Raw genomic sequence first — 27,784 nt, forward strand, 5'->3', positions numbered from 1 at the left:
CCCCCCCCCCCCCAGTCACTCACACATGGCAGTGCATCTGCCTGTGGAACGGTGTGCCCTGGCTATCAGACACATGATGTGTAGTACCGTGTGCCCTGTTGTCCCCTGGGGGCCTTTTGTCATTGTGGAAGGAACACACCAAGTCACTGGGTTGATCTGAGGCAGACAACTGACTGGAGAGGTCAGTGTCTGGAGGTTAGTAGTCTGGCCAACTGTGGCTGACATACAGCAGAGGTCCCTTCAGTCTTAGCCAAATGGCCAGAGGGAAGCAGCACCTGCTGTCCTGTCTGGAGCAGAGGACTTGGACAGAAGCCACCAGTGGACATCGGGCCCTCGGACTCTGCGCACAGACCCCAACCCTGCGAGTTATTCAGTTGTCCTGTGCCTGCAGGAGAGGCAGTGCCCTGAGTGACACTGGATGTGGGGATGGGGCCCTGTGGCTGCCTGGCAGACCCCGTGATGCGGGTGTGGTCACCACTGCTGAAGACATTGCTATTGTCTTCATGGCTCTTACTTTCTCCCCGCCTGGCCCTGGCATAGCTGGCCACTCCTCGTCCCCCTTCTCTAGCCGCCTCCGACAGGTCCCTCCCACCACTCCTTTCTTTTCTCCTTCTCTGCCCTCACCACGAATACTTACTTATTTGTTTCCTGATTATTTTGCCTTTGTCCCCCAAATACAGGTGCAGGGACTGGGGGAATGTTGTCCCATCCCCTGTTCCCAGCACCCACAGTAGAGCCTGGATCGTGGCAGTTGACTACATAATACTTACTGAATTGACAAGTGAACGCAGAGCCTTAAAAGACAAAGTCACCTCCTCTTTAGTCCTAGCTGCCCTGGGCTCTTCTGGTTGAGTCACGTGGCCCATGCCCCCTGCCCCCCCTCTCCTCCCACCCTGAGCCCACTCCTTGCCACAGACCAACAGGGCTTCTCCTGGGGGTCCCGCCGTGGAGCCCACTCCAAGTGGAATCTGCCTGTCTCCATTCTGTCAGAACATAATCAAAGAAGATAAGGAAACATCTTCTGCAACACACACAAGGATCCTTTTGGAGCTGGGCCCCACACTTTCAGACCCTACTTCTCTTTTTCTGGAAGAGTCTGTCTGAAGATCTTGGAAAGGATGGACGGGGTCCCTAGGCGCTCGTGAGTGGTCAGCTGTTCTCGTGCTCTGCTCAGGGGAGCTCAGGAGTTGTGTTTCATTCTTCCTGTGGGCTGGAGGAAGGCCTGGGCCATAGGTGGAGGTCTGGGTGGTGTTTTCCACCTTGTTGAGGGTGACCGGCCTGCACTGTCCAGTTTAGTCCTGCTTCCCTGGAGTGGTTCCAGCTCGGAGACATAACCCTGGTGGAACGAGTAGATGGAGACGTTTGTATTCCAAGTTTGGGCTGTAGACCTCATAGTCCAGGTCCGTGGACTCTACTGGGGGTTTCCACCGCTCTCTGCACCCGCCGGGGTCTGTGTGCCCGTCAGCACACATGAAGCAGGAGGCTGCTGGAACTGCCACCCGTCTCCTGCAGGCAGGATCTGGTGTTTGTGATGCACTGTCATGGGGAGATGTAGGTCATGCGGAATCCTGTCTGTCAGGAGGATGAGCAGTCTGGAAAAAGTCCTGATTCTTGAGCTCCAAAGCATGAATGTGAAGGGGCTGTGGCCAGGCCAGCCTTACCTGTGCTAGGTGTTCTCGCCTTTCATGCTTGAGCAAAACCCAGACTGCAGATTGTGCTGGGTGAGGCAGAGTGCCCCGAAGTCCTGGGGCTGTGTCCAAGACGTAAGTCCCCAGGAGCTGCTGTTATTTAACTTGGCACTTCTCCATTCCCTGCCTGCTTCCCCTTCTCACGCCAATCGAACCATTTCACCAAAGGCTTTGTGTTGAGAACTCCACGTGAACAGAATCACGCAACAGCACAGGCATTCTTGAAGCCACGTGCCCTACTCCACGTGACCCACTGTGATAAATGATTAAAGCAACGGGCTGTCGAGTCAACTTCTTTGGTTAATCTTTTAAAAGTGCAAGTTTTGGGGGCACCTGGGTGGCTCAGTCAGGTTAAGCATCTGACGTCGGCTCAGGTCACGATCTCATGGTTTGTGAGTTTGAGCCCCGTGTCAGGCTCTGTGCTGACACGTGTCAGGCTCTCCAGCTCAGAGCCTGGAGCCTACTTCAGATTCTGTGTCTCCCTTTCTCTCTGCCCTCCCCTGGTCATGCTCTGTCTCTTGCTCTCTCTCTCTCAAAATAAATAAACATTAAAAAAATTTTTTTTAAAAATGAAAAATTTAACTATAGGGGCTTTTCTTAAAAATTATTATTCTGTACATTTCCAAAGAAACAAGTGTATCCTAAATCTTAGGCTGCTCCGTCAGCTGGCACCCAAGCTTTGTTTTCTTTCTGGAGACTCTGTTAAGCTTTGTAGTAACACCTCTCCCCCCACTCCCTGTGCAGAGGAGTATGGTTGTAGCTTCTCCAGTCGGTGCTCTGCTTGTCTGATGCTCCTATAAATACTTGGACCTCGCCATGGTTTCTTTAGCACGCTGTCGCCAACTCCTCAAGTTAATTTAAGGGGAACGTAGTTAAAACATCCCTTTCTTCAGTTCTCTGTGTGGAGCAGTTAGGAGTTGAAAGCAAGTGAGTTTGGCTCCCAAGCATTTGTGTTTTCTGGAGTGGAGGAAAACCTGAAATCCAGGATTTCTCCAGCCTCAGCAACGTCGGCAGGCTCCGTAGACTGCAGAGAAGAAGCGTCTGTTTTTAATTCTCCCTGAATGAGATCGCAGAGTCCCCTTCGCTATCTGTGGCTCTGACTGACTTGCGCTCCGCCACTGTGGGTAAATCATCTCCCCTTGGGGGACCTGAGCTTGCTGGGCTGCGAAAATGGTGGTGGACATGCGCTCTTCCACCACGTGGACATTCCATGGCACAACCTCGAGTGCAGAGAAACACAGTCATCAGGGTATGTGCTGGCTCTTGCTGTGTAGATCTGGATGGGACAGATCATGTTCCCCAAAGTGCAATGCTTTATGTATATAGCTAGAATCTGTAAGCTCCCTATCAGCACCATGGACAACGCCGGTGTTGTTCAGAGGGAGCCCAAGGTTAGGCTCTGAGTTTTTAGACTGGCTGTGTCCCTTGCCAGCTGGGAGAATTTAGGAAATCTCTTCCTCCTGGGCCTTGGTTTCCATACACGACCCTGGCCACACCTCCAGGTAGTTGAAGAACCCGGACCCAAAATAGCCATCGTACTCTCCCAAGTGCATTGCCACTTGAATATCTGGGGGCATCATACATCCAGCATGTCCAAAATCAAATCTTTCTTCCAGCCTATTGTCTTATCCTTTCAAACACAGCCTACAGCCAGCATTCATCCAGGTAGCCAAAGCCACACACCTTGCCATCAAGCTTCACTAGTCCTTTCTGCTTGATCCCACCAACTGGGTCAGTGGATTTGCCCTCAGCATCCTTCCTCTTGGGCCAACATCCACTACCCTTGTTGAGACCTTGAGAAGTTTTTCCTCTGACCATTGAAACTGCCAAGCAGTGGGCTTTCTTTCTCTTCTCTGCCTCCCTGTCTCCCTTCTATCTCCACTTCCTTCTCTTCTCTCTTCCTCTTCTCCCCTCCCTCTGTTTCTTCTCCCTCTTTCTCCCTCTCTCTCCCTCCCCCTTCTCTCCCACCTCCCTCTCCCCTCCCTCTGTTTCCTACTCCTCTACACCCCTCTCTTCTCTCCCTAACCACTTCTCAGTAACCTTCCATAGTCACCTTCAGAAATCCCGAAACTCCTTGGCAAAGTCCTGCTCATCCTTCAGCCTAGCTACATGCCACTTGTTCTTTCTGTGGGATTTCCAGAATAACCACATCTGCCCACCCTCCTTCCTGTCCAAACTCATGTGGAACAAGCTGCCCCTCAGGCATCGTTGTCTCTGCATTTTTACTAGAGCATGTCCATTTCACATTGGATTGTAGCTGTTTTTCTCTCATGACTTTGAACTCATTGAGGGACAGACCCTATTTAATTCCTCTTAAGTCTGAGGTGTATTTAATACAGTGTCAGGCTCAGAACATGCTTTGCTTCTGAATTGAAATAAACTGATGAACTCAATCCAGATCCCCTCACTTCTGACCTCTACAGAATGCTACTGTTCTGTTTTTTATTTTACATTTATAATCTGTCATCTAAATGAATATATACAAAATATGTTTATGTGTTAATATACCTGTATTATATATTATCTGTCAGTCCCATGCCAATAGGTTCAAATATTAATAATTTATATTGCCAGCTTTTTAACCCTTTGAACATAGAAATGATTCATCATAACTTTGGATCCTTCCCTCACCATTATTTCACATAGTAGGTGTATAAGCCAAGTTTATAGAATCACTATAAGATGTAAAATACCAGAAGTAGAGGAGTATTCAATAATATCAATCCCTAAACTATAAGATCTCCCCCCCTCCTTTCCTGGTACACTATGGCAAGGAAATTATTACAGTTGTAAAAACTAAAAACACTAGTCTGTTATCCTGCTATAATTATACGATGATCGCCAAAGTTATTGTTAGACAATGACTTTTCTGAGTGGTTCTATATCTTGACTATACTGGAGAACAGCCCTCTTCCTTGGTGCTGGGCAGAGTTCTGTCCTCGATCTCCATCTTAGCTATGACTTCCTTTGGAGTACAAATACTGGTCTTGCACCCAGGTCTTATCAAAGTGCCCGAATTTATGGGCTGGCCAGAATGCACCAGGATCAAGGAACCATGTTTTAGCCTCTCACAAATTGTACCCCAGAGAGGTCAAAGTGTAAAGACTCAGCCCTATTTATAACCTCTACCCATAATAATTTCTCCAGTTAGAAAGGGACCACATCACTAACGAGACTTTGGATGTGTATTAAGCATATCTTACACCACATGCCCAGCAAGCCACAGAGATCATACATTGTAATTACAAGGGAACAGTAATGATGAAATGTAACCTGCCAACATGCTACTGTCCCTGGCTTCAATGAGGAGCATGAGTGTTTTGTCTTTGGGCAGGAAGTGTATTGTAACTATAGTTAAGATGAGAAGACATGGAACTCCCCAGAATTGGTTATAGTAAGTCTGGCAGGTGCTGGGGGCTGGGGACGGGGAACATTAGGCGACCAGAGTGAGGTTGGCCATTATCTTGGCCACCACCTCATCTGCTCTTATCATTTTAAAGATGGGCACCTGTCTGCCCGGAGAGACAAATGACTTCCTGGGGTCACGGTGCTGGAGGTAGTGTGCAAAGGAACCTGACCCCCCTCCCCCCCCCGAGCCACCAACCCAGGACTCGAATTCTAGATGCTCCATGGAGCTCTCTCATTTCAGATCTGAGCTAAGGAATGCTATCTGCACTGATAGGAATTAATGATAGTCTCACAGCACAGGCCAGAAAACCATTATCTCTTTGTACGTGTCCTCTGGTGTCACCAGTGGCCATGTAAACCCCAGGCTCCCTGGTGTATCTCCAGGGATGCTATGTGTAAGCGAGTAGCTCTTTCAGGATGACTGATGGGAGAGCTGAGTGAGCTGTATGGCCCTAGCAACCACTGTCTTTTCTAGTCACTGTGTTCCCCATGGGATTTCAAAGGATCTAACTCAGGGCATTGTGGTAGGGACCCAGTCCTACATTGAACCCCTAGAAAAATCTCCATATTCATATAAAAATGAGTTACATCTATTTTCTCATGATTTTGACAGTGCAACCTTCCTCCCCCCCCCCCCCCCCAGCAGTTTTGGACATCAGTGAATGCCTCCTTAACTATTCCCTTTGGGCATAACCAAAGGTGAGAGTTTTAAGGGAAGGGTTATCAATATAATCAGCCTTTCTCTGCTGAGTAGATTTTAACTGATTGCTTTACAAATAGTACTTGGAGATCAGTAATCAGTTTTCGGTTTTCCAGCATCTACTCTGTATCATAGTTGCATTTTAGAATTAAGGTATTACTAACTATTACAAAAACCCAAATCCATATATGTTGGGAGGAGGTGGGAGAAATCATATACTTTTAAAATTCTGATAGAATAGAAAACACTTGCATTATTGGCTTTGGGAATTTCCAGGGAGAATTCTGAGGTCCGTTAAATCTTTTTTTTGACTTTTAATTTACTGTATCAAAAAAATACTTCCTCATGCCAGACTCTCACTGCGCAAGGTATTATCCAGGGACTCCTTTCTGTCATCTTCCTCCTAGCCCATCATTCACCGTAAATACTAAGAACAGAGCGCTAAATATTAGACAAAAGGCTAATTTCCTCCACATCAGTTCATGTTGTTAAAGAACTGAATCTACACCAAGTGGCGGTAATTAGAGCCGGACTGGACAGAGCACTTCCACTAAGAGATAATCACCAAATGACAAAGGCTGTAGAGATTCCACTCCAAGTGGGCTCTGGACAGGCTGGATTTGGCACCATTTATGCATACAAATGCAATTACCTCTCTTCACAATAAGACTTCATTAGTTATGAAGCTTACTGTGCTGGTGGCTGTCCTGATCGTGCGTCACCCTCACCAGCTCTTTGCACTTTGTGCACTACACCAGAATCAGTAAAATCTCCGTGCACGATCTCATCTGCAAACTCTGCATCCCCATATGTGGCGCCCTTATTGGCGATGCTATGAATTACCAAGAATGATTTGAGAGAATGCCACCCATTAATTCTGTGAGTTCCTCCTCCGGTCTCATGGAAGGCTAAACGTACTCCTCTTTCCTGAAATCCTCCGGTCGTTTTGGAAAAGAACGTGCAGAATTCGAGAACTGCCTACTTGATGAGCAGTCAGAGATTGCAAGGTACTAGAAAGTTCCCAGCTGCTGTAAAGACGAGTGTGCATGAGCAGCGAGGCGTCTCCCTCCATCTTTGGGGAAGCACTGGCTGTTTCTCTCCCTAGTTCCTGCTGGTCGTTCCCGACTCTGCAGTCAGAGGAGCCGGCTCTGGAGCACACATCTGAACCCTCCTCAACATGGTGTCCTTCCAAGATGATCCTGCCTCCTCTGAGTCGGCCCCCTCCCAGGTGGAACATCCCATCTTCCTTCAGCTCCTTCTTAATCTTTCTTCCTTGTATCTGTGGCACAAGGAGGTTCCCCTTTGTCAGAGCTCTGTTGTTGCAAGTCTTACCCTAGGGGGTGTGCGTGGGTTTATCTTCAGCCAGGTTACAGACTCCTTTCCAGCTCCCAGTGACTGGGGTGGAGCCTGTCGTTTCCTAGGAGTCCCGTGGAAATGGTTGCTGCAGAAATGCGTATAAGCATCCAATGGAAAGGGCTTGGGTATTTTACCAAAATAGTGGTTTGAAATCCCGCCCATTGTTGACCATCAATGGATCATATCAAATGACAAAATTAGGACACAGACAACATGAAATTCTGCAAGATCCCTCCCTCATTGGTGTTGAAAACAAAGCAGACTTCGGGCATTCCTGTCCATCCATATTCCTGCCTCCCGACGGCTCCCCCACGTAATTAGTGTCCCTGGAGGCCAACTGTGTGGTGGCCTTGATGTACAGAAATGGAGCAGGTGTGGGCAGTATCTTCCTAGAGGGTACAGTGGCCTCAGGTCTTGCAACTAATGGTGAGACTTCTAACACTTACAGGAAAAATTTAAATTCTGGTAGAGATGCTATTTAATGAATCTGGAATCAGCATCATTATTACCTTTTAAATCTTGCTTTCATTCCCAAAAGCCTCGGAATTGAGTTTGGCACATGCTATTTTCATAAAAATGTACAAATCTGAATTCAAGCCATTTTGTTGTGGTATTATTTTAGAAATTAACCACTTCAGTGAGGGAGGGAAATGGTGTATTTCATTGTTCCTTCCTGAAACACAATCGGAACAAAAGGTGAATCATCAGGAGGGTGACTCAGCAGATTTGTCTGACTAGAGAATTACCAAGATAGGCTGGGTACAAAGGATTTTGAACTGCTTTTGAGCAAAGATTATATTAGTAATTTATCTCTAAAACATTTTCTGAAATAATTACAGCGTATTGTGACAGGAAATACGGATGATTCGCCAGAAAAGTTTTGCTAAAGAAACCTGAAACTTGTATCTCTTTTAATCTTTGTTCATGCCGAGACGGTCTTTAATTAGAATTTCATAATTGGTCCAGATCACAATCCAGGGGATGTCATCTTAGGAAAAACGGTAATCATGTCAGCCACCTCCAAATCCCCAGTTATGGGAAATACTACTTCTGATGTTTGGGGTTTCAGTGGACTGGAGTGAGCAGGGCAATCAATTCGCTGCCTACAAATGGTGGTTCGGCTGTGCATAAATCGATTTGCCGATGCAGGAACGGACATTCCTTGGGTGAGAAATGCCTTGTGACTGTCCACACTTTTCCTCCCATGGATACTTTCCGTGGAAGCTCAGACTCACTGCTGCTGTAAATCACTTGGAAATCCCTGACTCAAGGAGCTTTCAGAGCCGGAAGGGATCTACCTGATCCCTTCGTGCTGTCCCACGTGATACAGAGATTTGTCGGACACCCCACCCAAGAGAGGGGGTCGGGGTTCAGCCCCGGCCTCTGGGGCGCCCCGGTGCCTAAGCAGCAGGCTCTGGCAGGCTGACGTTGCCAACCTTTGGCTTGTGGTACTGGCATCTTTTTTCCCTGAAATTGCTTCAGGACCTTTTGTCCTTTTGCTGTTTCTTCCAAGTCCTGTATATTTCCACGACAGACTTATTTTTTACAGAGAAATATGTACCGCTGCTTGTGGCAAAGGTACACATTTATTACAGGACCGTGTTGATGAAACTGCAGGCAGCCAGGTCTTGAACACGGCACCCTCTGCAGCTCCCCGGGCCAACTGCTACTGGAAACACGGTGGATTCTTATGCTGCTCAGAGAGGGGAATTGGGTTTCAAGTGTAAATGCAAGACAGGCGGGGTCAAATTCATTGGCTTCCAGGGCTCTCTGCTTGCCAGGGAACAGGTATGACAAATTGCAACATGTGCATATGGCAGCTATGGTGGCCCCTTGTGTTCTACCAGTTCCTGGGATAACCACAGTCTTTTGGCATGTAAAAATTTCTTTAGTTTGAAACTCCTTTAACGTGTTCAATCTCGAGGTGCTCTAGGCATCCTATGGGAAAAGGCCAAGAAGAGCGGCCAGGATGGTGGTATGGGGACTCCCAGGAATATTCCCGAAGTCTAGGATCTGCGAGCTTGGAACCACCTGCAAGAACAACGCTTGGAACCAACTGCAAGGGCCTTGACCTTGAGCTAACTTGACCCTTGGTGACAGGACCCTGTCTCTATAGAGCAGTGTGCAGGAATTGAAGGAGGACTTGTTTGCAGGTTTCCTCGGTGAGAAGAAATGGACTTAAATCCTAAAGCCTATGAAATCTGGGCACTCTCTCCGGCTCACTTTGGGCCTGTACTTCTGGGATGCTGTGGCTGTGTAATGCTACGGGCTCCCCCAAACAGGTGCTTTCTCTTGCAAAAGGACTAACGAGTTCTGAATGCTGTTCCACCAAAGAAACCTCCATTCTTCATTAAGCATTTGACATTTGAGGATGAAGTCATAGGCCTGACTGAAAACTGAGACATCACCCGGCGAATTTCCCCTTGCTCCCCTTTCTTTTTGACAAAAGGGAACCCTGTGATAGGGAAGTTACGAATCAAGGCGTATCAACAACTGTCAGCCATCAGGGCAGACGCAGAGAGATGTAAGTCTTCCAAGAACCAGACCGGGATCTCCTTCATCCTGTTACATTAGTCCTTGGTATTCAGACAGTATGATGGAAGCCACCTTCACGGCTGTCCTGGATTAACCACTGATGTGGTTCTGCCGTGACGTAACCACACGAGGCTGACACTCCTGGTGAACGGGCTTCTCTGTTCTCGCTCTGCAGCTGTGTGCTCACCAAGAGGATGTTGTGTTTGGATCTGTGTATGCCGTTGGTGCCCATCACTGAAATGATGTGACTTACTTGAATGTTACATAAACCAACGTAATAGAACTTAGTCAAAGAGAATTATTTCTGTGAGTTAGACGCTTTGGACAGAAGAAGGTGTTGCCAAATATCAAGTGTGAAAAAGGTAGGGGCAAATCAGGATCTAGAAGCTTTCTGAAATCAGATTCCCTCACAAGATGGTTCATGGAAAATCACTTGGAAAGCCAGTGGGGTGCCCGCATTCACAGGAAACACCTGGGCCGCCTCTCAAAAGACTGGCATAACTTTCCACCAAGTAAATATAAGAGCTCCGTTTATAGGATTCAGATTAAATTAACAGGTTAAGCGTATGATTTCCCTTTTGACTGGGTTTTCAATTAGTTGACCAGAAGTGAGCTTGCACTTTTACCATCTATGGAGCTCAGAACACTCTGGTTCAGTGTCAATAACCAGCATACAGAGCGTTTAAATTTTTTGTTGACATATAACCTTGTGCGAGTTAGTCACAGTTAAATTTTAATGACTTCTAACGTAAAGGGGCAGGAAAATTGGGAACAGAGCTTGATGGGCTGTGTGTGTTCAGCGTGTCAGTGATATCAAGGTCCTCGTCTGGATTAACGGCTGGAAGGCTGACTTTATGAGTCCAGCTGAAGCGTTGTTGTTAGGCCTTCTAGGGTAGCTTCTGTGTGCGACACAAGCTTGGAGGTTGGGGAATTGTCACTCTGAAGGAGAGATTTTAAAATACTTTCCTGCACGCGAGATCTAAAATTCCCAATTTTCTGCTACCACCTCTCCAAGGATACTTGGCTCATTTAGAGAGAGGGCCGGTGGGGGGTTTGTGTGGCTCCTCCCATGCACCTGGGAGAGATGCACACCCCCAAGGGAAGGCCAGCCTTCCCTTGTGGTCCCATCTCTTGACGAGAAGATCTCTGTGAGTAAGCATGCATTTTCCCATTTTTGTAGGAGGTAAGCACAGTGATCACAATGGCCCCGGTCCCTCTAACTGGCCAGTCTTTGCTCAATTACTTGCAATTTCCTGTGGTTCCGAGACCCTCAGAGTTCTTTCAGAAAGTGGGCCAGTAGCTGGTGTCCTGGGATTCCTGCAGAATGTTGGCTGAGCCAAGTCTAAATAGCAACCACTCAAAGCTAATTCCTGAAAAAAGACCAATTTCTGTCCTTCACAGGCTTGTTAAATCACTTTTAATATCACTTTTAATGTAAGTCACTTCTGGATTTAGAGCTAAATTTACTTAAATGACTTCAGTTACCCTGGAGAGTGTCCTAATAAATTCTTTTTTCAATCACCCACAAAATGTTAAATGGGTTTGTGCTCATGATGCTCACTCTGAACCTTCTCTGGAAATCTCTGCTCACTTCTGCTCTGTTGCGTTAAAAGACTGGGTGACCTGTAGCTCCCAGAGTAACGAAAGCCAAACAGGGAGGTTATATGCCAGGCGCTTTCGTTCTTCACTGCTTTTCCTAAGTTATTTTATGTCAGAGTTACATCCCTTCGCTGGTGACCCTAAATTCTCTTCCATGATATGAATGTAGAGAAACTTCCCACTGACCAGACTCCTCTGCTACGTAGCGGTCCCCGAGGACGTAATTTGCGATTTGTGCGAGTTCTTGACAAACAGAACTTGCCTGGGTGCTTGCTTTTCACCTTCCTCTTTGTTAATAGCCGAGGACAGTCAGGCGGGCTGGCAGGCTGGGTGGGGGCTGCCGCAGGGTTGCAGGGTCCTGTGCCTTTTATGGACCTTAACCTGGCGATGGTTCCAGTAGGGTAGGCTTTGTCAAGCCTCGGAGCAACCGACATTTTGGACCAGATAAATTTTTGTTGTGGGGCTGTCCTATGCTTTATCGGACGTTAGCAACATCCCTGGCCTCTACCTACTAGATGCCAGTGGCACCTCCCTAGTTATGACAGCTGAAAATGTCTCCCTCCAGACCTTGCCAGATGTCCCCTTGGAGGCAAAATTGCCTTTGTTGAGAACTTCTGCAGTAAGGAATGTGCTAGTGTGACATCGGCGCTCATGTCTGCCTTGGGTTTCTTCTGCCTGGTCCCACAGAAGGTCACCAGGTGACTCAGCTCTGCTGTTAAAGAGGCTGAGTCCTGTCTGGAATGTTCTGCCCCGACTGGAGATATGTGCTGGGCCCAAGGTTGTGTGGACTCCAGCTGTTTGCTACATTGAAGACATTTATACCCTCTCTCTGTCTCCACTTTTTTGAGGAAAGGATGGTAACTCTGAAGATCTTTCTGGAAGGTGTATTTGCTGGCGGGGGAGATGGGAGTTCTTTTACACATTTCTGGATATGTAACTATGCAGTTAGAATTGTTTTTGAGAAGTCAACTACAGTGGCCCTCCAAGCTTCATTTTATGCAATGAACTAAATCATAACATCTCTCACTCCTCTCTCACTTTGTGAAAATTACATTTCCGAGAAGAAAAAGACCGTAACCTCTCTGAAGGTTGTGACTCTGTCTGAAAATCCTAAATTATCACGAGGAGCCTAACATGGTTTTTCCCTGTTGAAAGTTTCTGCTGTATTCTTGTTGAGGTGAGTAATCTAAATAAAGTTTAAATTAAGAAACATGGTGAACAGCTGCCGGGGTTCTAGACAGGGGGTTAAGTCCCGAGAGTTGCAACTTCAACAGTCTCTGTGAGTTCCTAAGGAAACAAATTGCGCATTTGATGCAAGCGGCCTGGGTCCTTCTACGGTATTCCTAGCACATGCGGTGTGGTTTGCAGCCTTTGATCTATACCATCTGAAGGGCTTATATTTCAGAGCTTTGTGGAACACACTACAGTGCTCATGGCTATCGATTCCGAGGCAGCAGGCCATCAAACTTCTCTACCCGTTTTCAAAACCACTAAGATGCATTTGCAAGACCAACGAGTTCAAGCTCTCCCTCATCCTGGGATCATAGACCTGGGGCTGAGTATGAAAAAGTAGCTTAGAATTGTGGTCAGGTAAGGCCCTTTACTCGGTGTCTCATACGATCATCCCAGCACGGCCCCCAGTGATTCTTGCATTTGTGGGTAAACATCATTTGTCACTCGTAATAGAAAAGTGGGAGGAGGAGAACGTTAACATACCTATAGATAACACATGCACTGTTCCTGCATGTCTCACAATTAGCTGTGTCTTGCCCAGTCCGATATGAAAGCCTACAAGATAAGAACAGGAGAGCATTACAAGCGGTGGCTGGTGGTCGCTGGCTGTTAAAGAGCAGACACCTCACTCACACCAGATGCCTTCCCAATGCCGTCGCTCGTCATGGTAATGGAAACTGATTAATGTGTGTTTCCCATTTTGCTCCTGTCTGCATTTATCATACAAAACCAATGCGACGTCTACAGCGAAGATGATATGGAAAATAAATCTAGAATGTGAACATCAGCTACCGGGTGAAGGAGATAATCTGATTTTGTTAAAAGACAATCAGGGCACCTTTACGCTTATGGTGTTTTAAATGAACTTTGAGGGAAAACCGATGCCAGATACTCTGACTCCGTGGCTTAATTTTGCCCCGCGACCTCTCGGTCTGCTGGAGTACAGGTCTGCAAACTACAGTTGTCGGGTTGAATCCCATCTTTGGTCTGATTTTTGTCCAGCAAGCTAAGAATGGATTTTACGTTTTAAATGGTTGGGGGGGGGGGGGGGGGGGAAGGAAGAAGAAGAATATTTGGAAACTGTAAATTAATGAAATTTAAATTACAGTGTCCATAAAGATTTTGACAGTAAAAACTAGTGAAAGTTTTTATATAATTATCTACAGAATATCTTCTGTTTTACTTGTTGATCTCCAGATTCCAGAGTATTTATTCTCTGGCTCTGTAGAGAAAACAGTTTGCTCGGCCTTGTGGTCAAGTATGCTATGCTGCTGCCGTGCCTTCCCACTGACCTTCTCTGGCTGTGAGGTCTATAAGTCCTGTGAGGCGGCACTCGTTTGGTGGGGTTTTTTGTGTTTTGTTTTGGGTGGGGGGGTAGAGGATGGGGCATTTGCTAACTCTTTTCCTCCTTAAAAAAACAAAAACAAAAACCAAAAAAACAAGAACCTGAGAGTATTTTTTGGAGCATACTGTGGAAGGTTGAATAAACCACAAGGTTTGATAAGCAGGATTTTCTTGACCAGGCCTTCACTATTTCTTGGCTCAGTCGCCCCAAGAAACTAGCATAGGGGGTGCTTTGATGCTGCTTCCTCTAACAACTTCAGTTGACCTTTCTTCACTGATATTTTTAACAGCCAGGTGTAGTTTTTCCAAATATTACTTTGTACCCAGGGGCAAATGCGATAACCACAGTCTGTTAAATTTGTGGCAGAAGAAGAGCTTCCACCTGAATTGGCTTATGTACACTTAGGGGGTAAATTTACATTTAGAGAATCACTCAACATAGTAACAGTGTGCACAGGAGGTTTGCTGTCAACATCAGCAGTCAATATTTTTATCACCTTCCCTATGTAAACTTCTCTTGTATGCATCATGGATTTTGAATCGAAAATAACTTTTGTTTTCCTCATTATATTTTGTGTTACATAAACATTTGACAAAAAGATTTTCCACTCAATGTCATGTTGTCTCATTGAGCTTTGGTAAACTCAGGACTTGACCTTTGAATTCTGTGTATTTTTCTTCTTAATCAAGTGACCATATTTGGCCCTAACGTGTTGCTGATCATTGCCTGTGACCCCACTGTATTTGGGCGAGAATTGGAATCCTTGTGTGGCTGCATGTGCGTTGACTTGGTCCACCATCACTTTCTGTACAGGGCTTCTCTGGATTCCCACTTTTGGCTTAGTAGAGAGGAACAATCGAGAGCGTGTACATCACACCCTCCCTATTGTCTTCACGAGACATGGCCACTTTCTTCCTTAGAATTGTCCCCTTGATGATAAACCCCAAGAGGACATTCCTCATGAACCTTCCCACCTGGTGCCAGATTTGTCAAATCCATTCCAGGGTTCCCTGTGTCATGACACTGACCTTCTGCATTCTTCCATGCCTTACGTATATGTAAAATGACTTTCTCTATTCGGCATATTCTACTAGAGCTTGCCCCTAAGCTCATTTCTGACCAAGGTCATTTTGTACAGTATTGTGCACAACACTTGAGCCCATGTCCTAGCAATGACATGGTGGGTGTGGCACTGTTAGCTTGGGTTGCAAATGACATCCTGTTCTGCTTTTGGGTTGCACTAGCATGTGCTAACCACCAACCAAGGCAGCTGTTTATAGATGCTAGTCATAGTCCAAAGTTTACATTTTTAAAAGAAAGCAGGCAAAATCAGGGACATTTCTTACCCCTTATGTGTGGGCACTCTTTCTTGGTTCTGAGGAAAATATGAATTCCAACCTTGTAGAACCTGCCTGTGTTAGACCCCAGGACAAATCTCTATCAAGCGTCATCAATACCAACATCCCTTACTTGCCAATATCATAGAATTCCCAAGTATCTCACGTTGGAGCCTTGAGTCTTCAAATTAATTATGCTATCCTCATTTTACAGAGGAGAATACAGTAACATTTCAGGTCCAGGATCTCATCATTCTTGGACCCCAGTCTTCTGATTCTCTGTGACGCATTCCTTCTACCTTGGGACTGGTATTCTGCCCTACGTGTAATTGGCAGGTTGGGATAGTCAGTGAATCCAGCAATGACAGGACAAGGGCAGTGGGTACCAAAAATGCACAAAAGGCCTCTCTTCAGGACCTTAGTGTTCTTCAGTTAGAAATTGCTTTTTTAAAGTACTTTTCTGAAAACACTATTCTTACCACCTCTAAAAAGTACACACATTTTTTTTTAACCCTGTTACAGTGAGTAAGCAAATAGTTACTAAGTGCCCATTAGGTGTTAGACATTATTTGACTACTGAAGAGACATTTTTGAATAAGACAGAATCCTTGTCCTTACGAAGCTTCCAGTAGAGTGGCAGAGGCAGACAAAAAACAAACACACGGATGGATGGATGGATGGATGGATGGATGGATGAGTTGGGTGAGTTTTGATAACGCTCTGTATTAAGGAAGGGTTGTGAAGAGGTGACTTTAGCTAGCACACTGAGGGGATGGATTCTGAAATGGGACCTTAGTGATTAAAAAAAAAAAAAAGATGTTAGTCATCTGAAGGTCCAGGGCTGAGTGGTACAAACAGGAGGACTCTCCCAGGTAACATCCTGCAATGGGAATGATGTTGGCATGTTTGCACGACAGAAAAAAGGGCTAGTGTGGCTAGAACAGATGTTGCATATAGGAGTACGGGGAGATGAGATCAGACCACGTAAAATTGGAAGCTCTTTGGACATTATTTTAAATGTAATGGAAAGCCACTCTAGAGTTTTTCTTCTAGCTGGTTGAAAGAGTGACTTGGAAAACACTTCCTCTTGACTAACTCTCACCCATGCCTCCAATATCACTTTAATTCAGTTTCCTTTCTCTTGCTTCCTTTATTACAACACAACCCATGTCACTCAATCATGAGACATAGTATGGTTTGGCTGATGTCTATTGATAAGAAGCAAACGAGTCATCATGTCTACTTTACATGAAGACATATTTGTGGTCACTGGTTTTTAGCTAATTTAAAAGAAAGATGGTCAGTCATATTCCATTATGTCTGAGAAGTATTATCAGGCTCTCATTGCCATGAACTTTTCTTAGAGAGACCCCTCAGTATGTTTCTAAGATTTTTTTTTAACCTTTCTTTTGTTTAAAGGATTCAAGTGTTTGGAGTCCCTACAGGCAGTTTATAGAAACAGAGATCAATGAGAAATTAATTTGCGGATAAAATTTAATGTGTCGCCCTCGTGTCATGTGGTTTAAGTCATAGGCTGCCTCCGGCAGCTAATGTCAATCAAGGTATACCTGCTAAAATTTTATTAAGCATGCAGGTGTTTTCAGTGGAAGGCTTAAACTATGTAATCCATTGTGCTTATTGCTTTGATAATCCATCTAATTGTCCTTGGAGCTTTCAAGCTGTGGGGTTTGGCTTCACTGATAATTTTATGGTCACATTAATAATTGTGTTACAGCATCTGAATGAATGTGTTCTCCAAATATAGATGAAACAGATAAATTCTTTCTATAGGACAGAGAACACAAAGTGCTCTTATGGAATTTCCCTAATTTTTCCTTCTCACTTGGAAACAAGTCATAAAACCAATACTTGAAATGATTATCTTTTTAGATAGCCATTGCCATGAAGAGGGGCAGTCCAAAAATTTTGAACTACTGGACCGGATACTTCTCCATTGTCAGTAGGGCTAGAGATCTTGTGTGATTATAAGTTTAGAGAAGAGAAAGATTAGGTTATTGATATAAAAGATTCAGAGAAAGAATGTCTTGATGAAAAATTACAAATTTTCTGTCTTGCAAGTTAACTGCTGTCTTTGTGAAGCTCTCTTTCCTTTTGTTTTGAGGAATTATACCTCATACAGGTTTATAATCCTATGCCTGTCACAATGCCGGTATGCTATTTGGTTAATATTAATTTGAACAAATAATACAATCACTCTCTTGGTTCTCCTATTGAAGTTCAGTAATAGACAAATCTAATGAAACAATTCCAACTAAGTGCAAAAAGCAAATGAAAAGTATACATTGTGCAAAGCTCTGGTCCCCACTTTTTCCCCAGCGGAACCCCTTTGGACACTAATGATAAACATGCCCATTATACACATGGATTTTTCATGCATTGATCTTTGTAGCATATACAGTTGTACTATTGTAGCTAGTTGCCATTTGTCAGTCCTTTTCTGGTCTTAACGATATATGTAACTTGGAAAAACAAACATATCATTCAGCACCAAGGACAGTGCCAAGTGCCAAGCTGCTGTCTTTGGTATTTTTTCTCTTCTGTTCCCTTGATTCTCTTGCCAGCCCCCACCCCCCCGCCCCACCCCCATCCCTCCAGCTCACAGTTCTAACTGAGGAACAAATTCCAGACCCTGGGACCTCTCCTCACTTGATACCCTTTTGACACTTCTGCGGTCAAGGAGGGCTTCACTGAAAGCTAAATGAGACTAGACATGAGTCATGAGATGATTAAGGATGGGAAGAGCATGGACATCGTGAAAACACACGGAGGAGGAGTTGCTCAAGATTTGCTAGAGCAGAGGGATGTGGACAAGCGCGTTTTACAAGGTGGTTTTGGCGGAGACCAGGTGGAGAGCCATTTCCACTTCTGCTTTGTGGATGTCTTTATAAGACCTTGCTCTACTTTAAAGGAAGTGAAATGACTGTTGTTTATAGAAGACAGTGTGGAACTCTAGTCGGGACACCTCATTCAGACACAACATTGGGGCCTCCTTTCTGGAGTGGCCTAGAATTCTCACGTTTAATTCTGTGGGCAATTCACCAGTTTCTCCAGCTACCTTAGGCTTCTTCTGCAGTAATCTGCTCCAATATTTAGTTGTCGTTTTCAAAAATTCTTGTGTATGGGGCACCTGGGTGGCTTAGTCAGCTAAGTGTCCGACTTCAGCTCAGGTCGTGATGTCACGTGTCCGTGGGTTCGAGCCCCACATCGGGCTCTGCGCTGACAGCTCGGAGCCTGGAGCCTGCTTCGGATTCTGTGTCTCTGTCTCTGTTTGCCCGTTCCCTCCTCATTCTCCCTCCCTCTCTCTCTCAAAAATAAACATTAAAAGTTAAAAATCCTGGGTATAAAAATATACTTTTGTATGCTTACATAAAAAGGAGAAAATTGGTGATGAATTTGGGGTTTGCAAGTCTCTGCTTATTCCTCTTGCGGATCAGTCACAAAAGACATAATGGAAAGTAGAGTGGACAAGAACAGCAACAAAGAAGGTACGGTATGTGGCGGAACTGGTGTGGAAGTTTTTATAACAAAGCCATGGGGATGATGAAGGACGAAGGATGGCTACCAGCATCAGCCTGAGCTATGTCCTGGGAGGCAGGGGCCCAAGAGCAGGAGTGGCAGTGACAGACAGCATGTGCTTTCTCGAGAATGCATCACAGGGAGATCTAAGATAGCAAGGCCCTAGGTGGTAGGAAAGGGTGCCGAGAAATGTCATAGAAAGGTCACCGAAAGCTTTCTTCCTGGCCACACATCCGAGCCGCTCTTAGTATCTGAAAGACCTTGAAGATGACGCCCGAGAGGCAGGACTAACAACTCTGACCCTCCCCACCCCCCAAATTAATTGGTTAAAAGGTCAGGAAAGGAAAAAAGAAATGTCTCTCACTGTGCCTGTTACCAGAAACAAAGTCCGACAACGTCATAAATGGTTGGCAAGTAGAAATTAATCCTGTGGTATTCAGTAGTAATTACTAGCACTGGATTATTGGATTGGCTTTAGCCATGCTGCTCCTATGGCCACGTCCCCCGACATGATTTCCTCCATAAGATCTTCATGTCCCAATTGAAAATGTTCTTCTTTCACTCCCGGGTGACTGTGGGTGTTTTTTGACTTCAGAAAAGCGTTCTCCTCTCATCTAATGTCACAAGTGTGTCAGCATGAAGTGTGCTGTGGGCCTGTCCCACACGGTGCCCGTGATCCCGTTGCTAAATTGCTGGTCTTTTAAATGGCATGGTGGTTTTCAGCAGGTTCGGAATTTCTAGCATGCAGGCAGATGGTGTCTTAGGTGACGCTAGACCCAGGGCACGATCCTTTCTTTGTGGTCTTCAAAACACATACGTTATGTAGGGTAATGGGATGGTCACTTTGAATGAACTCAGAGCTGTGTTTTAGGCCCTTAGCTAGAGATGGTGGTTGCTGTAAAAAGAAAATGACATGATCTCTACTCTCAATGATAATTTTATGTACTTGTTTAATTTATGCTTATTTTGATCCCTCGTGTTCTTTTGGCTTTCTCACTAGGTGCCAAAAAGTGTTTTCTCTGCCTCATTCCAGCCCAGGTTTGTGCTCCAGCCCTCCCTTCTTGATAACGCAGCCATCACTTATGTCAGCATCTTAAAGGGCTTTTTCACTTAAGAGTCACATTAATTAGAGGCATAAATGGAAACCACAACCATTGTTGGGAGAAATTAAGTTTCAAAAAGTAGTCAAAGGCAGCTGTTTTCAGTGACCCCGCACTGTGTTTTAAGACCACCTCTGGCAGTGTTTTTGGCTTGTTCCCAAGGCTGAGTTCTCACTAGGAATTTGCCAGATTATGCTCCGGAAGTGCAGCCACTTCTTATATTAGCTGTTCAGCAGTGAAAGTGAATTTAACTTCCCATATATATCCATGTAAACTCAACTCTGCTTTATGCACTGAAGCTATTAAATGCCAGGATTTGGGGGGGGGGCATCCACTTAAAGTTTGCTAAACAATGCAAAGTCGATTGCCCTCACAAACCCCCAAGGTCATTCATTGATCAATAGGAGGCAGAACCAGCTTTCCCTGGCGATGTTATGACCGGTTCCCTTTTCCCCAGAAACTGATGGGAACTAGCTGCTAGCCAGTGGCAGTCCTGTGCTCACTAGTGGCCTGGGATCCCCATCCGGCTAAGCATTTTGTGTCTTTTAGAAAGTGAGGTTGTGTTTTAAAGAATGCGAAATAAGTGACTCCAAATCTTAGCGGGACCCCTGTGTCCCCCTGGGTGTCCAAAAGGGCTGGCTGGTCTGAAGCCTTCTTAGATTCTGCAGGAGCAGCCTACAACTGTGCCTCGGGTGCCTTCGGGCAGCCCCCTTACCTTTCCTCTGCCACAACAGCTACCATTCAGTATTGTCTCGGTGAGCCTCGTACTTTTCTTTGTTTGCCCAGCCAACAGCCTGCATGTCAGTCGCAGGAGAGGTGGCAATAAACGTTTGTGGCTACATGGAATGAGGAATGGAAGAACACATCAGGAAATTAATTGGGAAGGTCACTTTGACTCCGTAGATCTATGAGGGTTGGCTTGATCTCAGGTCCAGTGAAGTATAGCGGCTCGTACCTGACGTGTAAATAAAAAAACTCAGTTTTCTGTTCAGTATCTTGAATATGGTATAGGGCAGACTACATTAGAATTGCTTTGGTATAATTACTGAATTATTTGTGTTTTCAGAATTCTAACCAGCAGTCATTGCTTATTATATAACCCTGGTTTCTTTCCTTTCCTGCCCTTTTGCCTGTAGATATTAGGTCAGGCAATAAGGCCGATCCCATTAACTACTGGTTTCCTCTGTTCATCTAGGACTTCTGTTTTGGAGAAAATAGCTCTTATTGACATTGAAGTACATCAAACTTCTTTTCCGTATAGTCTCATGTGATCCTCCTGAATGTGAATGTGCATGTTCCAAACAAACCCTGTATAAAAAATAGAGTTGTCCTGGCTGACTCCCCTAAGGGAGATCTATTTTTGGGCTTTCATGTTAGAACGGAGAAGGAATATCCTATTACCAACACGATGGTTAGACTTTGTAGCCCTCTTTAGTTGAGCCTCAGTACAGCTGAAACAAAGTTTGAGGGCTAGCCTGGGAACCCTAACACCACCTCTAATTTTGGCTTGTTGCAAAGTGTGCTGAGAGCAAACCAATTAATTAGAAATGATGGTTTACAGTGCATTCATAGATTGAAGTAGTTCTTTCTTTCTCCCTCCCGTTTGTCTTCACCTTAATTTTTTTCTACTGGAGGGTAGAGTTCTCAAAGTTGCTATTAATCTGTTCTCCCAGAGCCAGGAATTGAGATGTTGACCCTTAAAGAACTAGCCCCACATGCAAGCCCCGAGTCACCTTATTAGACACATCGATAGTCCTGGTGATCTCCTCTTCATGTTCTAGTTATTAGACCTTAAAAGACTTGGCTCTAGATTAGCCAGAACAACCGACTGGCTTTCAGCACGGTTGCATGTGATGTGCACAGTTCATCAGCTGCTGTCTGAGCGCCAGCTTGGTGCATGGCTTTTTTCTGAGGAGCAGTTGCCTGGGTGAATAAAACATAGTCCTTGCCCTCAAGACACTTCAAGTCTCAAGGACACGTGTTTCCACTGTGAAGGAGCTGCTTGTATGGTGACCAAGTAGAGTTGTAGAACTTTGAGAAATCCCACCATTTCTGGAGACAGTTTCTGTGCTCACTGAAACGTACATCCTTGTTCTGGCCCAGATGCTCTGTTCCCTCACAGACAGCATGTCTTCTGGCAGATTCCCAGCACCCTGTGAGGCTGCAGACCATTTTTCAGTGGATTTTGATGATGTGATCAGGTGTCTCTGTCCCCGGTGACTGAGAGCATCTTGGGGGCCACAGGTTCAAGTTCCCAATCCTGGCCCAGCGCTCTCCATGGAGGAGGGTGAGGTATACATCATAAATATCTGTTTCTTTCATGACTCCTCAAAATGGGCATGAGATCTCTCTTCTCTGCTTTTGGCATTTTCACAATACTCACTGCTGTTGAACATGCCACACGTTTTAGTTCTTAGTTTGCTTTCAGTCTGTACCCCCCATGATAATGTCAGCACCATGAGGGCAGGGATTTTTGTCTGTTTGTTCCCTGATGGACATTCATGGCTCACATCGGTGTGTGAAGTGTAGTGGATGCTCAAGAGATATTTTTTGAATAATGAATGAGAAAACGAGTGAATGAAGGCGTGAATGAAGGAGTGAATGAATGAATGAATGAAGCATCTGTGTGAGTACCCGGCTGGGTTAACTGACATCAGACACTTGTGCTTCTGGAATGGAAAATAGGACGGTCTGCTTTGCGATGTTCCCAGCTGGATCAGGTGAGAACATCTGTCTCCAAGTATTAACGTTATCCCATCTTAAATTTCTCCGGCAAGTGGAAAAGGTCAGTCATCTTCTGCTTCCCACACCCCGGTATTAAAATATGTGGCCCAGTCCGTACCTCACCCAGCCCCCTCCTCGTCCCTGGGAAATGTCATTCCTTTATCCCAGAAGCAACCCTGGAGAACAAGTTTCAGTGAGAAACAAACACCTTCTTAATAATGAATGCCGTTGTTTTCTTTATAGGGTGTTGACACATTAAATTTTATCGGCCTGGCAGCTCCCCAAATGTGGTGACTCCATAATTCCCAGGGGGCTCTGGCTCTTAGGGAAGCTCGTCATGCTTGTTTTTGTTATAAAGCAAAGCAAAATGGTGGTCAGCGGAAGAGCATGGCTGCTCGTGCAACACGTCAAGCACGTGGGGGTCCGTGGGAGCCAGCTGCTGTCCCTTGCCCTCTGCCTCACCTGCAGCAGTGCTTACTGTTGTCTTTGTGTCTCCCTACGGCTCTGCCTCAACTCCCTGCTTGCTTCCCTTGACACAGAGCCGGGCACGATAAGCAATCAGAATATATTATTATTATTGCACGTACGTTATTATTACTGTCAGATTCGGACAGAGACAGACACCGAGATAAACACTATTATTAGAGCAGAACTTCCCTCTTGAGAGTTTTAAAATCACTTTTCCCTAATATAAAATCATAATAGGCAGGAATTGGAGAAGATAGTAATTATCATTTTGTGTGTGGACTGGCTGGTGATGTTACCACCAGGGCAAAGCTTGTGTCTTCTTTCGTACGTCCCTAAGTTGCAAAATGAGAGCCGCGGTGAGAAAAAAGTCACTTGCCCCAAAGGGCACCGGGAGTAGCTTATTCATAAGGAAAACAACTTTTTAGGGCTGAGCTGAGGCCGAGCTGATTAACTTGTTTTCCTGGAAGAAAGATAAAGCTTAAGCTATAATTTATCGAAAATTAATGAACACGAATTGTGGTGGCACTGGCTACCCCACTAGAATGAGGATAGGGGTCTGGGTATGTTGTATTAAAAGCAAAGCTGGCTCTGGCTTTGCCATTTTTCTCTGGCACAAGTACCGTGGGTACCCGAAGTCTGACTTACAGGGGTTTTAATCTGAAGACAATGTGCATTTGCTCTTGGTTCTGCTGGTAAATATCCACAGAGGCCTTTAGTTTTGAGTGACAATTTCTTTTGATGTATTTTATTTTATTTTATTTTGCTTTGTTTTATTTTATTTTTTTAGAGGAGTTTGGCTCAATTGAAATCAGAACTTAGGCTTTGTGAAGCGTTTGGCCATTGTTTCAAAAGTCTGACCTTGGACTGACTTTTTAAACAACGGCTTCAGAGCTCTTGCAGTTGAAGATTAAAATCTTGAAATTCTGGTGCCATCATTTATAACATTCTTGATGTCCCATTATGAGACTTTTATCTGGGGAGATAGTCTGGTGCTGTAACCAATGAGATACTGATAGGAAACATTTACTCTATGTTTCGGTATCTAGGAACTCTATTCTCAGAAACGTCCTTTCAAATCCGGCCTTCAAAATACATGCGTGCTTACTTTGGTTGCACTGCATGCTTTCCTCAACTTGTTCACATGAACTTTTGAGGAAGTCCTTCACATTTGAGGAACGTAGAGGAGCCAGCGGGGCACGTGGCGGTCACTTTTAGTGCGTCACTAACGTGAGACATGGTACTTGAAGGTCTTGAAGTGTTTTCCCCGGGAAGGTTGCTTAAGGATAGATTTTGTGCTTGGCATTCAGGTCCCCCAAGATCAATGGCTTTGGTTCTTTTGAAATTACTTCACAGAGGACATTCCTCTTAACTGAGCTTGAATCCTTAAAAACATACTTCAGTACTGGGATCCCTTTAAAAGCTGCATTAGAAGCATACTGTCTCCAGAACCTAGGTTTGCATAGACCTCACCAGCTCTGGGCACAAGAGCCTCTTCGTGCCTTCGAAGTAGAAGGAAGAATGCAGATTTATAGTCGCACCAAAAATGCCTGCTTCTTAACTCTGGGCGGATATGTGAGGTTGCCTATTTTTAGAGGGTGAGAGAGTGGGTGCCCGGGCCAGGCAGGTCTAGATGGGAAGTCTGCCTTTGCCAATTCTCACCAGCCTTCTGACCTTGGGGATGTTTCCTAGCATAGCCAAGCTTTAGTTTTCTGGTGCAGATAATTTCTACCTTCAGTGTTATTTTGAGGATTAAATGAAACAATGCAGAACGCTCTCATTGTTGGAGGTGCTCAGAACAGCTGGGCTTTAGAGTGGCTCGGCCCAGAGACACTCACTTCACCGAATTGTCATACAGACCCAGTGGGCAACAGAGCTCGAGCCATTTTTGCAGAGCTCAGCAGAAATTATATGGGATTTTAAAAAGTATTTGAAAACTAGAACTTGTATTTCATCTCTTGGAAAAAAAAAAACCACCACCTGAATTCTGGGACACGAATCCATAGATTCCATAAACGTTCATGTCATGCCTTGAATTGCTCATTTTATCTGCAAATGGGGTGTCTGGGTTGCCGGGTAGCTCGGTGGTGAGGCGTTTATTCACCTACCAACTTGAAAGGCCGGGGAGGTATTTGAAATCTATTTTGGCATTCTGCACAGGAAGATTATTTAAATTACATTTTCAAGTATGTGTGATACCTACATGAAGCCCAAAGCAAGAATCTGGAATGTGTTTTATATTCTTACAAATCTATTTGCTTCATTTCTCGTATTAAGGCTGGAAAGCCTTGTTATTTTTCAAGAACTTAAAAAAAGTGTTTACAAAGTTATATAAGCCGTAGAAAAGACTCACCATGGCCCCGTGCATTAGGCGAAGGGACTGCTGGTTAGAACATGATGTGTGCCTTCGATTGCAGAATCGTAAAACAGAACGTATACTTGAGGCTTTCAACTTGAATATTTGATCACACATTTATAAAAGCCATTAGATGCAACAGAAAAAGAAAACAAAGGTTTTTTTCCTGAAATCTGTTCAAAGGATTGCAGCTGAAAAGGACAGAAGCCAATTCCAGCATCTGTAGCAGGTGAAGAAGGAATGAAGCGTCAGGGACAAATTACGACTTTGGGCTCCCTGGACGCATTTATTGAAGGACGTCTGCAGAGAGGGTTGTGTTGCCTGATTCTCTCCCTCTGTAAACTTTTATATGTATTTTCGGGCAGTGGCTGAAATTAGGTTGTTCTTTGGCCTCCCAGGAGGATTTGTTCTTAGAGCAGAAAGGAGCCGTGAGGGCCCCTGTCTCATCTTGACTGTCCTTCCCTTACAGGGGAACATGTATCTGAGAGAGGCCAGGCCAGGATGAGCTAGGACCAGCCCGTGTTTCCCGACTCCAAACCCCGCCTGTCCGTGACCCCAATTCCGCTTGGTCTGTGCACTTCTCCGACAATGAGTACAGAGCTGTGGTCGCCCCTGGTAACCCTCCACCCCTCCTCACCTTCAGAAATAAACCAGCCTGTATAATAAAGCAGGAGAAGCTCTCTGAAGGTGCCTTGCTTACCTAACCTCCCCGCATGTTGGTACTTGGAAGGGTGCTTCTCAGTAGTAACAAAGCAAGGAGGGGACGGAACTTTTACTGACTGCTAACCGAGCCTGGATTGAGAGCCTTGTCCTCCGTATTTCGTTTAATCTGCAAAAGCAGCCCCCAAGCAGGTAGTCTTAGCCCTCTTTTAGAGAGTGAGAGGCTGAGGTTCGGAGAGGTTAACAGCCGTGCCTAAGCACAGCCAGGGGAGAGAGGGGCAGAGCAAAGTTGCCGACTCAGAACTGGCTGCCTGCAGGGCCCTGGTCGTCCCACCCCGCTCTCCTTCCCGGAAAATGGAAAAACGAAGGGAGCAGGAGGCAGACCTCAGTCGGCTGGCTGCAATGTTTGGGATAGGACACGTGTGCAGAGGCACCGAAACGGACTTATCGAGAGCATTAGAAAGTGAAGTGCTGACATTTTCATCCCGTTCAAGCAGGGAGTGCAGAGGGACGGGGGGCGTCTGGCAGGGAATAAGGACCTTTCTGCTCCTGATCTCTGCGCTGGGCGCTGCTTTCTCCTTGGTGCTCACAGCTCCCCGCTTCTCTGTGATGCATCGTGCCAGACCTCTGGGAAGGTGGCCCACGGCATTCATTCCAGAGGGGACCCACAAGCATCGTTTGTGGAACCATGATGCCACCCACCTGCTCTCTTCCAAATGTGGCCGTTCCAACCCGGTGGAAGGCCCAGCTCTTCCCTCGCCTCTTGGAGTGGGGCTCTGGGAAGTTCACAGAATCTCACACCGAGACCTTGGCGAGTCCCGCGTTCATGCCCTGCCTGCCGCAGTGGCGCACAGATTTCCACGTTGGTTCTTTCTGCTCTGTGACTTAAACTGCCCCCTTATGCTCCCACTGTAACTGTGGTGCAGTATTTATTCTGTTTGGGCATGGATAATGAAAGCAAATTCAGAGAGATTTCTCATCCCCTGACAAGTCCTTCTGAAGGGTGCCTGGTTCTGAGTGATCTGTCAATATAGGGACATAAGATAAAACGACTGTATCACTTCTGTCCATCTAGCATCAGTCTCTAGGTGGAAGCAAGTCACGGGGCACAACTGTGTGCTGTAATGACCTCTTATTCCTGCTACGAGGAGGGGAGTGAGACCTTTCCCAGGTCTTAAAGAAATGCTGTCGTGTATGTGTTATACACACAAATGACATATGTGTGGATAACAGACACACACGCGGGGCTCACAAGCAGAATTCTGAAGGTCGTATGGGCCGACAAACAGGCGTAGGCTTGAACAAACTGGCCGCCAGTGAGCTGGGAACGCTTCATTCGACTTGTATGCCCTCCTTGCCTGGCACAGGACTCAACACGTGGGAGACTCCCGTATGTATAGGCCTTCCGAACATGCGAGTGAACGCTACACCTGTCTGGCAGTCACACACCTGGGACTGTCCCGTACCCATCTACTGACCTGGCTTCCAGTTGAGTAAATGTGGTCCCTACATTTACAAGACCACGTGGCACAAGTCGGCAAACTCTGCTAATGGCCCCAATCTGGCTACTGCGTGTTTTTGTGTATCGTTTCACGGGGACACAGCCACGCTCGTGTGGACACCTCTTGTCTGTGACTGTTTTCATGATACAGTGGCAAAGCTGAATCATCAAAGTCGAAAATATTTACTATCTGGCCCTTTGTAGGAAAAACGTGCCACGTCGAAAGGTGACTCTGAGGTC

At 45.6% G+C, this 27,784-nt stretch overlaps 2 protein-coding genes across 2 annotated transcripts in view; one reads left to right on the forward strand and one right to left on the reverse strand.

Moving 5' to 3' along the window:
* The window catches only part of DOCK1 (dedicator of cytokinesis 1), a gene marked incomplete at its 5' end in the record, with an annotated part of 461,308 nt that overhangs the window by 159,478 nt on the left and 274,046 nt on the right, over positions 1 to 27,784 (forward strand). The window lies entirely within an intron of this gene.
* Positions 1 to 27,784, reverse strand: part of INSYN2A (inhibitory synaptic factor 2A) — a 39,261-nt gene that overhangs the window by 5,157 nt on the left and 6,320 nt on the right. Inside the window, exon 2 of the mRNA XM_049645891.1 lies at positions 13,003 to 13,074. Within this exon, the coding sequence (XP_049501848.1) occupies positions 13,003 to 13,074 (72 nt within the window). The remainder of the gene's footprint in view (positions 1 to 13,002; positions 13,075 to 27,784) is intronic.

This window comes from Panthera uncia, chromosome D2 (assembly GCF_023721935.1).
Source record: "Panthera uncia isolate 11264 chromosome D2, Puncia_PCG_1.0, whole genome shotgun sequence".
Taxonomy (NCBI): domain Eukaryota; kingdom Metazoa; phylum Chordata; class Mammalia; order Carnivora; family Felidae; genus Panthera; species Panthera uncia.